Source organism: Alternaria arborescens, assembly GCF_004154835.1.
Source record: "Alternaria arborescens strain FERA 675 chromosome Unknown contig_3, whole genome shotgun sequence".
Classification (NCBI taxonomy): Eukaryota; Fungi; Ascomycota; class Dothideomycetes; order Pleosporales; family Pleosporaceae; genus Alternaria; species Alternaria arborescens.
The window spans coordinates 1-13,425 of NW_021167858.1; the positions used below are offsets into that span (position 1 = coordinate 1).

The 13,425-nt window shown below is 47.7% G+C and overlaps 4 protein-coding genes across 4 annotated transcripts; all 4 read right to left on the minus strand.

Annotated features, from left to right (window-relative positions):
* Positions 1–2,145: 2,145 nt before the first annotated feature.
* AA0111_g1438 (hypothetical protein) lies at positions 2,146–3,684 on the minus strand (the record flags this gene model as incomplete). The annotated part of the gene is made up of 2 exons (XM_028647097.1): positions 2,146–2,580; positions 2,629–3,684. The coding sequence occupies 2 exons, from the start codon at positions 3,682–3,684 to the stop codon at positions 2,146–2,148; spliced, it is 1,491 nt and encodes a 496-aa protein (XP_028510366.1).
* A 2,661-nt stretch (positions 3,685–6,345) lies between these two features.
* Positions 6,346–6,561, minus strand: AA0111_g1439 (hypothetical protein; the record flags this gene model as incomplete). Its single annotated transcript, XM_028647098.1, has 1 exon — positions 6,346–6,561. The coding sequence occupies one exon, from the start codon at positions 6,559–6,561 to the stop codon at positions 6,346–6,348; it is 216 nt and encodes a 71-aa protein (XP_028510367.1).
* Positions 6,562–7,323: 762 nt separating this feature from the next.
* Positions 7,324–8,501, minus strand: AA0111_g1440 (hypothetical protein; the record flags this gene model as incomplete). The annotated part of the gene is made up of 3 exons (XM_028647100.1): positions 7,324–7,440; positions 7,502–7,580; positions 7,636–8,501. 3 exons carry the CDS (start codon positions 8,499–8,501, stop codon positions 7,324–7,326), a joined length of 1,062 nt encoding a protein of 353 aa, XP_028510701.1.
* Positions 8,502–9,775: 1,274 nt separating this feature from the next.
* On the minus strand, positions 9,776–9,919 carry AA0111_g1441 (hypothetical protein; the record flags this gene model as incomplete). The annotated part of the gene is made up of 1 exon (XM_028647101.1): positions 9,776–9,919. One exon carries the CDS (start codon positions 9,917–9,919, stop codon positions 9,776–9,778), a length of 144 nt encoding a protein of 47 aa, XP_028510685.1.
* Positions 9,920–13,425: the final 3,506 nt, after the last annotated feature.

Genomic DNA, 13,425 nt, shown 5'->3' on the forward strand with positions numbered 1-13,425 from the left:
TACTATATCTTCTATAAATATACGATCTTACTTGTACTATAGTTAAATTATAATAATATTAGAACATTATTATATTAGTTCTTAGACATTTCTACTTCTATATTATTATAATGTAGTGCAAGTAACGTAGTTCACAAGCGAGTAACGCACCTAAGCGAGTAACGCACTTTTGCTAAGACCTTACTAAACTTTAATTAAGTTGTAATGCCTTAACGCAACAGCGTAAAAACAATCTCAAACGAAGTAGATATACAGCTTGCGATACAGGCTATCTAAAGAGACGCGTCACTAACAACGCGACGCGCTAGAGCTATCTATAGCGTCTCTAAAGCAACACTACAAAGGCGACTTGCTAAGACGCCTTAACAACGCGATTGCGCGCCTAACTTAATAGCTCTTCGAGGATCTAAAGAGATAGCGATTGTTAAACATGTTCTTAAGCTAGTAGAGCAAGGATATCTGCCTAAGCTCGCTAATGTTAAAGAGATAGCTAGTTCTTTACTTAAGATCCGCAATTAGAAGCTAGTTAGCAAGAACTAGGCTGCAAACTTTGTAAATCGTTGTTCTAAGCTTAAAACTAAGTTTAATTAAAAGTACAACTATAGTAGAGCCCTCTGCGAAGATCCTAAGGTTATTTAAGGCTAGTTCCGCCTAGTATAGAATACAAAGGCGAAGTACAGCATCTAAGACGAAGACACGTACAACTTTAATAAGACTAGCTTTATAATAGGCGTAATATTAACTAGCGCAGTAGTTACAGCAGCAGACTGTTAAGGACAGCTAAAGACAGTGCAGCAAGGCAACTAAGAGTAGGTTACAGCTATCTAAGGCATAGACGCGACAAGGTAAGCGATTCTACTTTTTATTATCTTCTAAGGCAAGCACTACCTCTCTGCTTAGTACAAAGAGGAAAACCTGCTTCGAGACTAGGTAATTGCAGTCTCTAAAAACAGCTAGACAACAAACAAGCTTAGTATTAAGTAGTTAGAGCACTTTAACAAGCATACAAAAGGGAGAGTTATTAGCAGTTACTGCCTGCTAGTTCTTAACAGTCACGAGAGCTATAGCTTAATCGATTTCTACTAGCTCTGCGAAGAGAAGAAGATAATTACCCTCTGTATGCCTCTACACTCCTCGCACTTGCTGCAGCTGCTTAACGTTAGCTATTTTGCGCCGCTAAAGAAGGCGTATAGGTGCTAAGCTAAGAAGCTAATGCGCAATAAGATTACCTACATTACTAAAACAGAGTTCTTGCTGTGCTTTATTGCTGCTTAAAACGTCTTAATTACAAAGAGCAATATCCTAGGAGGCTTCTAAGGCGCTAGCTTAGTTCTATTCAATCTAGACGCTGTTATATCGATGCTTGACGTCTGCCTGCGTACTCTACTGTTACCTACTGTTAAGGACAGTCCCTAGCAGTCGCAAACTCTAAGCAATACCCTAGAGTTAGGGTCTTAAACAAAGCTAGTTCTTAAGAGGTTTTAGAGGCATGTAGACAGCTTACCTACTTTAATAGTTAAGGCGGTGAAAAGCCTCTCTAAAGGCGCAGAGATAATAGCGCATGCTTTAGTGTTGTCGCAAAAGCGTATCGCTAAGCTTAAAGCAGCTAACAAGGCCGCTACGCGACGTAAATTGTATAAAAGAAAGCGAGTACAGAAGGAGGGAACCCTTACAGTAGAGGAAGGTCTTTAACTTACAACTCTAAAGGAGTTTAGGGCGCGCAGCGATAGGAAGAAGGCGAAGAAGAGGGTGCGCGTTGAGGTGGGCGAACCGTCGCAAAGACGCTGTAGACGCTGCGGCGAGGCTAGTCACAACTCGCGCACATGCAAGCAAGATATAGTAGTAGATTCTGAGTAGAATGGTCTATTACGATTTCTAATTACAGTTCTATACGGTGCTGCACTGTCGTGCGCAGTCGTGGTTTTGGTGAGGTCTTAGCAAAAGTGCGTCACTCGCTTGGGTGCGTCACTCGCTTGTGAACTACGTTATACAATGTTATATTATTGTTCTACTATTCAAACTTTTATACGAATAAACAGCGCAGGTATCTAGGTGTTATCTAGATCTATGCAATAAAACTAATGCTGTAACTTCCTCTTCTATAGCATTCAAGGTAGCTTCAAACAACACTTATAGACTTCAAACTTAATATCCGTGGCTTTTGAAGAGCTGTGTAAGGGGATGTGACCACACACCCCCTCGATTCTCTGCGTCTCCGATACGCCTATCGCTGTCGCTTCTCTGGAGGCATGTCTTGTCCATAGTCAGATGTGGAGTTGATACACTTGGGTTGTCGAATGTGTCTTCTAGGCGCTCCCACTCCTCATATACTTTGAATTCACCAACTAAGTGCAGCTCTTCAATGCACTCAGGAAGGATTGTTCTAACGTCGAACTCTGTAACAGTCTTTTCATCATCTTCCGCACGATGAAATCCTTCTTCTAAAGGTTCATCATGTTGTGAATCTTCTTCCTCTTCTTCCGTTTCAGGTCGTAGTACCGACCATTCGCAATCAAGTATGCGAAGCTTTCGGAGGCTTCGAAGTGAGACGGCCGTCGGGCCGGGAATGTCAAGGCCAAGCTAGCAACGGTGATTAGCCAAGAAATCTATCAAGAAACAAGGTCTTACATCATCATCGACATAGCCCTGACCGAGGCTAAGCTCCTCCAGCGAATGAGCAGCATATGTAACAACCGCTTCCAGAACCTTTTTGGCTTGATAGGAGCTTGTTTCCGATACTGTAGAGCCACCGCCGTGATACGTGAATTTCTCCAGATGCCTGACCGCTGCAAGAACAACTGCCAAACCGTCCACATCAAATCGACAATCCCAAAAGAATAGCTCTGCCACGTTGGAGCACTGTACAGCGTCATTTGGGAACAGACTGCGCTGCACCTGTCTACTAGGCGAGTTCCCCATCCCCTGCGCTGCAAAGATCTTCAACGAAGGAATACAAAGATAGTAACAGGCCCAGTCGGGAGAGACACTTCCTTCCGTATCGTAGTAGGCGATGGCGACCGTCCTGAGATGTTTCAAAGGGAGCATCGGCGCTATCATTGGGTTCTTATATTCGTGGGCAATATGCCACAGGGCCGTCTCCAAACATTCTTCTTCGTGTACCACAGTGTGTCTGATAGTGTTAAGGTAAGGACAATAGTGCAACAGTAGTATAATGATAGCGTCTTCAAAGCCTCTGTGAATCCGATCTTCGATAGAGGCAATTGTGAGTTGAGGAAATGGCAGAATTTCGATGGAGCGCGGGTGTTGACGCAGCACGGTCTTTGTTCCCGTCACCGGATACAGGTGACGCAGATTTCTCGCCGCCTTAATGAACAAGCCCTTATCTTTTTCGGACGGCCTCAAGCCGTTGTTTGGGTGGGTGCCATACAAACTTTCATTCACATTCCAGTTGTATTGTCGGGTCGCTGGAAGATTGAGTTCCCTGATGTACCAGCCTTGACGCGGATCGATCAACACCTCTCTCAGTACTCTCCACAGGAGCGTCCGCACATCTGTAGTGTCAACAACTTTCCATTCCGATAGCAGTCTTCCGTGCTCTTTCAGCGTCGAATTCGCAAGTGTCGCATGGTCTCTGCACGTGAGTGCAAAGTTAAGGGTCGAGTCGGGATCCAAAAACTCGATGACGTTGAGTTTGAGTTCCGGCGGGAGTGCAAACAAAGCCATGTAAATCGCTATTGAAGCAGTCCTACCGAAGGACGCGTTGTGCTCTTTATATTACGATGAACATGTCAGAGCGCTGGAAGTCTATCACCCTAGTGCAAGGCTGCGATGGGGTAGCGTGTTTTGCGCGAAAGCTCGGACCTGGCAGCAGCCTAAAATCCACACGCAGTTGTGGTCGTCTTGGTGCATCATTGCTCTTGACTCTATATCCCGTGCATATCTCAGCAGATTCGCTTTAATGTAACATATACTGATGCTCAACATGAAGACGGTGAGCGGTGAGGCCGGCGGACTTCGTCCACGCGCCGTGGATCCTGCCTCGAACCTGATGCATAGTCCCGTCCATGGAAGGACTTTCGTTTGGTTGCAAGATTTTAACCTCCTACCATCGTTTATGATGAGGTCCACATTATGTCACACTTATCCACAGAAGGACTTCATTTGTGCCCCCATAGGAAGCATCTACAGTTTACGCAAAACATTGAAGCTAAGCTGTGTGTATTGGATTTCGCGCCAGCCAATCGTTTATGCAGCCTTGGACGATACTATTCTACATTCAGCGGACTTCCGACTTTTCCGGGGACGCTCCGCATCGTTGGCAACAGGCCCGGCTGATGGGACAGTAACGCTAGTAATTGTAGTCGTGGTCTCGTTGCCACACTTGGCCCAATATGTCCACCTTATCTGATCCGTTTCTTCGTCGCCATGACTGTCCTTTTCCACCACATTATCCAGGATCAACAGACTCATGACCCGCACTGTATCTTCGTCGCCCGTCAGCGAGAAATGTGAGTGCATCCGTAACATTTTAACAACTCTAGTGTATTTCACCTAGCTGTCTCGGCGTTTTTACAGAAACTGGTTGATCAATCCTGAGGTCGACCGTATGCCAGAATCAAGGCTCAGTATTCCTGGCGGTGACTAGGTGGCCCGAGGAACTTGCAAAAGATGCGTCAACTGCGGCCATGACACGGTTCGAGTAGACCTTTGATCTGAAAGGATAGTTATGGAGGAGTAGACTCTTGGTGTGTCGATTCACTTCAAGCCAAGTAGAGCGGCGAGTCTACCAAGCTCTCATAATAGGCGTTTCCCGAGAATGCACCGAAGACGGGGGGCGCTGCGGACGAAATAAGGTCACTGTGTCTGGTGTGAAGGTGGTCTTCTTTCACGCTCGAGCTATAGCGGCTTTCGCTCTCGCCACTTCGCGCGACGCCAACTCTTGCTTGAATGCAGGTTTGTTATAAGAGAAAATTCCGATGATCCTCGCTAGATATTCTTTTTATGTCTGCACTGTGTATTGCCCTTAGGAAGCTGTTGGTCACGCACACACAACGACTTTATTTAGATTTTGGTCGTCCTAAGATTCTTATACTTCCTGACACACTCTAGAGATTCCACATGTTGGATTGATTGGCAGCGTGCTAGGTGCCGACACTGTTTGATTAACAAGTACACCTGAGGAATGCGCAACTGCGACTATAGGCCGCCGCATCTCTGGAACATCCGTGCAAGTCGACTGAAGAACTTGAGATGCATTCCCACCTCGCAGACTAGTCAACAGCCACTAGCGATGATGTCTGAAGAGTGAATCCTGTGGCCGCTTCTGATTAAGGAGTTTCGGTGGCTTCTTGTTCCTCATCATGTTTGAAACTGATGACTTCTTCTTTCCCGCGTTAGTATACAATGGCATGGCAGTATCACATGTGATTGTTGATGACACCAGATGGAAAGCCAAACAGTACTGATCTTCTTATTGGAGAATTGGTGCTCATTTTCCGGCGAAAAGATGGCGGCAGAAGTGCTTGAGGCTATCGACAAGATCATGACGACGGTCGTTGTGGAGATGGTGATCAACGATAGGTGAATACTGGTAAGGGATTACTGAATTTCCGTTTCCCTTTAGATATTCATATTCCAGCCCATAAATGAAAAGGTCGTTATCTAGCAACGGATCTTAGTGAAAAGCTGACAGACCAAAACAGTGTTTCAAAGGTATGTGTACATGTAGATTCGTGTGCTTACAAATGATTCATCCCAGAAACGGCATAGCGAACGATATGTTTCGTAATGACAGGAATCCCGTTGATCGTGCTACCATTCCCATATCTGCTTGGTTGAGGACTTTCAACCCTGCGTGGAATGCACCCTTCTTTATATTCACTCTTGGCTTGCCGTCTCTTTTATAGGGAATTTTACCAATCGCACTCTCTTGATTGCTATTCCCATGCTCACATCCTTTGACCTTCTTGAATTCAGCATCATCAGTGTCACTACTCTGGTCATCCCGACCAAAGTTCCTTGAAGACCTTCTCTAAAGTACGATGTCTGTTTCTTACTTGTAAGTACACAAGTCAACTAGTATAGTTCTTGTGGCGTGACCCACTTGTATCAATACTCACAATCGATTGATATATATTCTTCCGCTCTTTCAAGAATGATCTTGTCAACTCTTGATCATTGCTTTGATACATCCACGTTACCAAATGGAGACATCTGGTCATTGTGGATACTTGCTTCTGCTGTATGAACAAAGAAGTCTCATCCGAAAGTCATTTGCACGTATGTCTATACAAGCTGCATGACCTTTGAATATTGTACCTAGATAACCATGTTGTTATATTGCGACTATATGACCAGTATGCTAGTGTCCACCCACACCTGCATCTAGATTGCACCTCGACGCAACTCGAGTACAGACTCGAGAGCTTTTAGCTCTTCGTGAGTACCATTGACGAGCTGGAAACTTACAAAGCTGACACTTTGATCTTCAGAAACTACAATCGCCTTGGCCTGCTTCCACTCATCTCGAGCGGCTTTGGAGAAGCCACCTCTGTTGCGCTGGAGTATGTCTTCGAAGATGTCTGAAACCTTTTTGCACATTGAATGTTCCCCATGTAGAGTTTTCGAGCCGGGGAGAAGTGGCTTGCCGGTTCGCAGCTACTGTTTGAGAGAGTTGGACAGAGCAGCCGCTCCGTTCCTATCGCGGACGAGCAACAGAGCGTGTACTTCGATGCTCAAAAGCTGCTCCAGATCGTCAACCATCAAGCTAGTGTCTAATTACTCTTGTCCTAGATCTGAGAGACAGCTGTGTTTTTCGGCCAAACAGACGGGACTATATCGCTTCCAATAATATACATGGTCCAATTCGAAGTTGGTACCAGGAGCAAACTGCACAGATTTCTTGTGGAGACTAGACATGGACATTGGTGAAAGTATTGCGAACACAGTCTGGGAACCGGGCAACTGTACCTAGGTATGGCATTCGTTCGAAAGTGTTTTTGAGTGTTCTTCTAGAAACCAGTCTTTAAATTGAAGACGAACTCAAATAGTAAAACATGCGACAATGCGTGACAGCGCATCAAAATCAGATGCAGCCAGATAATGTTTTCTGAAAAACGACTTTTGATGGTATGGAGAGGCACATCACCAACACAATGTGACAAACAAGGTATCCATGATGAAAGGTAGTCCATGCAACTTCTCATTCGTCACCTCACAAGATCTAGGTTAGTATCTCAGGCGCCAATCAAAGACTCAACCCAGTAAACTCCAGCGCCAAGTATGCTCTTCCATGTTCAATCAATGTATCCTACATAAACGTCGCCAGTCACGTACCCACAGAGCCCTGGAGTATCGCCAATTCTAAACGGCTGCATAGCCTCCTCTGCTGCCACTTCCCTGAACAGTTCCCATGACCTTCCTGGCGAAATCTTTTGCAATGTATGGGATGTCGCGGATCGTGTCGCCGTGGGGCAAAAGCTAGATATAGAAGTACAAAGTCAGTGTATGTGTCAGAAACAGTTCGTACAGGGACACTTACGTCCCAGCCGCGAGCGCCGTAGCGGTTGTAGTTCAACCATGAGCCGAAGATGAGATAGGCAGCAATTGCAAGGAAAAGACTAGACGTATGTTAGTGCACGATCATACATTTGAGCTTCAGAGAGGGTGACGCACATGATGAAGAACCAGCCGAAGAAGCCCCAGTGCGAGCCCCCGTCGGGCGAAGGCGCGTCTGCACACGCGTACTTGGTTCGCCACTCCAATCGAAGTGTTTGGACTTTCTTGTCTTTTTCTTCCGTCTCCAAGTCATAACCACAGAAGCGTAAACTGTTGTCATTGTCCTCACATTTGCTCTTGCCGCTCTCCTCTCTTGGCCGCAGCTTGTCTTGTTTCTTTTCGTCATCCTTCTTGTTGTCGTCCTTGTCGTCCTTGTCATCCTTGTCATCCTTATCACCGTCTTCGTGGGGGCTCTTGTCCATCTCGTCGCCTTCTAGTCCCGTCCTCTCCTTGTCGCAAACGAACTCAATGATAGCGCGCTGGTTCACGCCCTCCCTCTTGCTGTCGAAAGGGAACCTGCCCCCGTTTAGCGTCGCCCGGACGCCCTCTAGTCCGGCGTCCTTGTTGCTCTTGGAGTGGCCCAGATTCTCGAATTTGGCATCCATGTTCCTCCCATTCTGGGTCGTGTATGTGCCAGCAATATCGATTGGGGTGATGGTGGAGTTGTCGTCCTTGCTGAGGTCGATGTTCTCTCGGATGCCACACACCCTGGCCCCGTGATGGCACTCGGTGGCCAGACTGCCGCCCTTGTGCCATTTGAGAGAGTTGCAGATGTCGATTGTGAAGTTGTATTTCCATTCGAGTTCTTTGGTGAAATCGGACTCCTTGTAGTGGACCACGTGCGGCCCGCCGAGCTCTTTGAAGTTGAAGTGCGCGCCATCAGCGAGTATGTCTTTGCAGTCGAAGGCATTTGCCGAGTATGGGAGGATGCACGCGAGGGCGAGAATGGGTAGCAGCGGCGATCGAGACCGTGATGGTGCCATGGTAGCGTTTGTGGAGCGACGCGAAAGTCGTGGTTGATGGGAAGACGACGGCGGAGCTCTGGGGATAGGACACGGCGTTGCGGAGATGACGCGCGCGCGCACGGGTGACAAAAAGGCAGCTGTCAACCGCTTGGGGGAACTGTCGCAACGTCACGTTGGCTAGAGGGGTTGACGCTTGTGATCCAGGCTGGAGTGTCACTTGAGCAGAGCAGAGCAGAGCAGCAGTGTCGCCATGTCGCGCCGACCAACTTGTACAGCAAAGTTGGCACGAGCGACGCTGCCCGACCGCAACAGCGCTGCTGCTTAGTCAGTGACATGGGGAGCCCTGCGTCTCCGACTGCTCCCTCAAAGCACCCGTCAACCGTCGACCTTACATTTCAACACTGCGCGCCAGCGCAACTATACAAACCCATACGTGACGGGCATACATGTCCATTCAGCTCCGTCTTGGACATCACAGACACCCGGCTTTACTCAGTCTTGCCTTGGCGCGTGGTGGTGCCCTCGCCAGCCAGCTATCGGCCCCTCATGCGATCCACCTGGTCTAACTCCCGGCTGCCATCTTCGATAGTTGTATCGTATCTACAGCATTGGTGGCTGTCGGTATCGTATCCTTTCATTCCACGGAGCCATCTTTTGAATACGAGTTGCAGTACACGGACGGACCTAAAAATAGACCGTCTTGGGGAATAGCTTCAAAGTATCTTGTACATTCTTTTGAGCTAACGTGATCTAGTATCTAGTCTATAGAATCGTCCCCACACTCCTGTACTCCAGAGGATACAAGAATAGAATCTTACCATAATCAAAAACAGGATTCATCAGAATGAGTGAAATTCCTTCCCCAAGAGCTTTCGTATCGAGCCGCCGTTATCGATAGTTGACACACTAGTCAGAGAGGCAACGGCCCGACAACGAAGCATCCTTGGAAGAAAGCTGAACTGAGAAGAGACAGACGCAGTATAGGGAAAAGTAGACGCCAATCATGCAAGCCTATGCGCAAGAGGAAAGCCGAGCGCAGCCAGGTGAACACAAAGTTGTGTCGTCGTCGAGGGTGCATGACAAGAGTGAAGGCGCCAGAAATTGAAATGACCGAGGCTATACGTGGCTGCAGAGAGAACAAGGGTACACCGTGTATGAAGGAATCGATGATACAAGTTCAAAGAAGAAAAGGGTATCTCCGACGCCAGGGTTGCAGTTTAACCATGCCATGCAAAACCAGACAGACAGAAGAAGAAAAGTGACTTGAAGAGCAACCGGGATGAAGAAGACGTCTATTTGCCTTGACCTCCCTGGCTCGAGCCGCCCCTAGGATTGGCCGGCATTGGATATGGAAACGGGGCGTATGGAAGTTGACCTGATCCAGAGTTACTACCAGCACTAGACGTGCCCGATGGTGAAGATCCCGAAGAAGACATGGTGGTGTTCGTCACAGTTGTTGAGGCTTCGAGGGGTTGTGACTGAGAGCGCTGTGGGCGTTCGTAAGGCGTAGGAGAGCGTTCCTGTCTCTGAAGCTGTAGCGGCGAACTAGATCTTGAGCGATGACGGATAGCAAGGGGATAACCCTGTCGAGCACCCGACTCTGGAGTTTGTGTCCGTGAAGAAGCGGGCGACCTTGTAACGACAATTACGGGTGTTGACAAGGGTTGTTCAGAGGTCGATTGAGATGTATCCTCCAGACCCGGGTGTGCTGCAGAAGAGGTGGTCGTCTGAGTGACTTCTTTAGTGTAGCTTCTGGTGGGTTGTGGGTTCCTTGTCGGGCTAGACGGTTTGGAAACACGGTCGCTCATATACCAGGAGAGAAGACACAGGTATGCTTATGCTCAGACCTGGGAAGTAAGCTGGTTCGAGTGTGACGTCGCTGCTGACTAGTCAAAGTCACAAGAGTTGGTCGAAGAGGTCTGGGAACGTGTTGGTGACAGTCTTGATTAGGTTGTCGTGGTAGCTGGTGATGATACCCTAAGCCGAAGGCCCCAGATCTTATATCTTCAACACTACGTCTTTGGCCCCAGATCCTAGAGTTTTGGCTCCCCGACTTTACGACCACCAAAGGTCGAAAATAGCAAGACTGATGTCTGAACAGAGGAATTATTGAGAAATCCAAGCCGGTCTCGTGTTGCATAATCCAGTATGTGGCTTGTTCCTGCACGCTTCGGAGTCAAGATCGTTTCTTCTATACGGGTGACTCAAGCGTCCGTAGCGTCGGTACTGTAGATGCGGTATTGGGTCATAAGGCTGTACCCGACCAGTTGGAGAAGGTGGTGTGACTGCAGCGGGACCGGTGAGTGGGTATCTAGCGTGCACGGAGAGATCCTTTGTAGATGTGTGGCGTCCGGATCACGCTCTGCCTGAAGAGATTTGTATGCACCGTTGGCGACTATGCAGCGGGACAGTGTAGGGTTGCTGTCGTCAGATGCTTATTTGAGCCGCACGCACGACGACCGGTATGCGAAGATTTAGACAGGGTCTGTTTGGCGGGATAGGCAACGATTGAGGCATTCATGGAGAGACGTCTTTACCGCCATGCGTCGTGTCACTGACTTGTGTCGTGCTTTACTACATCAGCTATTTCCACTTCTCCGATGATATACATGGCCAAGTCTCTTTCTGGTTCCTTCTCGTATCGGGTGGCTCCCAGAGAACCACCATTTGTCCTCACTCTGATAAGCATGCCAAATCTTCAGGCACAGTGAAAGACCGGCCGAAACTTTGACACGGGTCGTATTCGTGACTTGAAGCGCTCACGCGACTCTGCCGTTGCGCATCTGGCTCGCCCCCGGTTGGCGACCACCGAGCTCGGTATAGCCGACGGGATGTTTCGATTTGAGATGATCATTTTGGCGCAACTACGAGATTCATTGGATGGTTGGCCACTAATCCAATAGAGCCATACTTGCAATGCTCGTGTCGAATGCGCTGACGAGTCAGAGGCTCCAACGGTCGCTAATATTAGCCGTCTTAACACGATTTAACACGAGGTGTAGTCACTACGAGAGAATGTTACTCAGCTATCGCCAAGCTCACGCCTTAGCCCGCGCATCGCATCCTGTCATGCAGAAATCCGTGACCCGATTAGTATTCCATGATGTCACCGCTGTCGCATGGAAGATTAGTTGCGACGCATTGGTATCCAGTAATGCGTGCGGGCTTTGGTGTTCGGAGACTTTGTCAGCGGTAGGGTTGTGCTCGCTTGTCGAATTAGGGCGTAAGAATGGCAGGGATACCGCTTGGTAGACTAATCTTTCCAAGATCCTTTCCAGAAGATTACTGAAGGCGGAACGCCATTTGACCCGTAAATGATGCCCAAATGAGCTGCAGCATTAGATCACTACATATCTCTGAGCACATTTATAGCGGTGTAGGTACTGTCGCAGCGCTATACCATTAAATTTATGACAGAGCTGATCAACCAACGCTGTGGAATGACGGAGAGGCTGAACGAACGATGCCAATTGCAAAACCCCACGTTCATCTACGATCACCCTAACACGGTCTTCGGTAACGAAGACCGGAAGATCTAACCACACGTTGATCAATGGCACTCGTTGCGCAGATGCGTCTGGCTCAAGACGACCTAGGGACCTAAAAGCCCTTAATTAGCATCAACTACTAGACAGTTATCTTAATTACCGGACTTTGCAATCATTGCAAATAATAGACGTACCTAGGTATTTTGCCGCGAGACGCGGTTGTGTAAGCATAACTTAAGCAGTTTTCCTAATTGTTATGGGCCTTCCCGCTTACGCAATCTGTTGGATGGCTTATTCTATCGCATGCTGCAATTGGCAAAAGGTACCTCAATAACATACCACAAGTGGGTGGGTTATCGGCCGACAACACTTAGCGCATATCCGATGCTGGAGATGAATCAAAGAGCCCAAGCTAGTATTTTAATCCCTTTGGACCGACCGATATTGTGACTCTACGTCTACAATCCCATGCGCCTGGTTCTGAGCAGCATACACTAAACGAGTGCGCACGTTCTCAATAGGTATCATGTATCAGGTTTTACTGGGCGAAACAGCATTATCATTCAGCACTGCGTCATTGCTTTTCTGAATCGGTAAAAAGATACTACTCGTTGGCTGCTTAAGTATATCTTAATTGAGCGTTTGTACTATACATTGGTCTTTATTAGTACGAGTGTAGGCATTAGCAAGAGCTGTATGACCGTGGCTACGCATTCTAGACATCACTAAGGCCTAAAGAATGCATTGCTCTTTACATTGAGAGCTGGCGAAGTTGTGAATAAGACTTACCCTGGCATATTCAGCACGAGTGCGTAAGTTAATACTGATGACGATGTTTAAATGAATACTGAGTAACGAGTGGCCTTGCACAATACAACAACTGTAGTCAAACGTTAGTGCGGGTTTGCTTGTTTGGTGTCTTTGTTCAAATTTGACCGTGCCTTATTTGGACAGGTAGTAATGTGATAGCCTCAGCTAAAACTATTGACCGTCAAAGGAGGTAATGAAACCGTGTACCTACTTATTACGAATCTTTACATGCGGTCGAAGAGCCTCATACTCCTGCATAAAACATGTTTCTCCTTTCTCCCGTGCCTTCTTCTTGAGCATGCCCGTCGTTTGTTGTTCTTTTGCTCACGCTGGGAAGGATGACAATCGCAGCGCAAGTGGAGAGTATGGAATCACTAGAATCCCCTACGAAAGTGGTAATAGGCTAGGTAGTCTCATACCGCCTGGAGATGCCTCAGCAGCGTTGCAGCCAGGACTTCTTGGTGATCAAATGAGTGGATATTACCAAGGTTGGCATGAGTTCGTACCTACCTAGGTAGGTAGGACAAGAGTCTTGTCCAGCAGTGCGAAGGGTACAGGATCGTAACGAGACGAGAGCTACAGCAACCTGTCCGCAGGACGATGTGGCTCCATCACTGAACTCACAGATGGAAGTGTATCGGCTG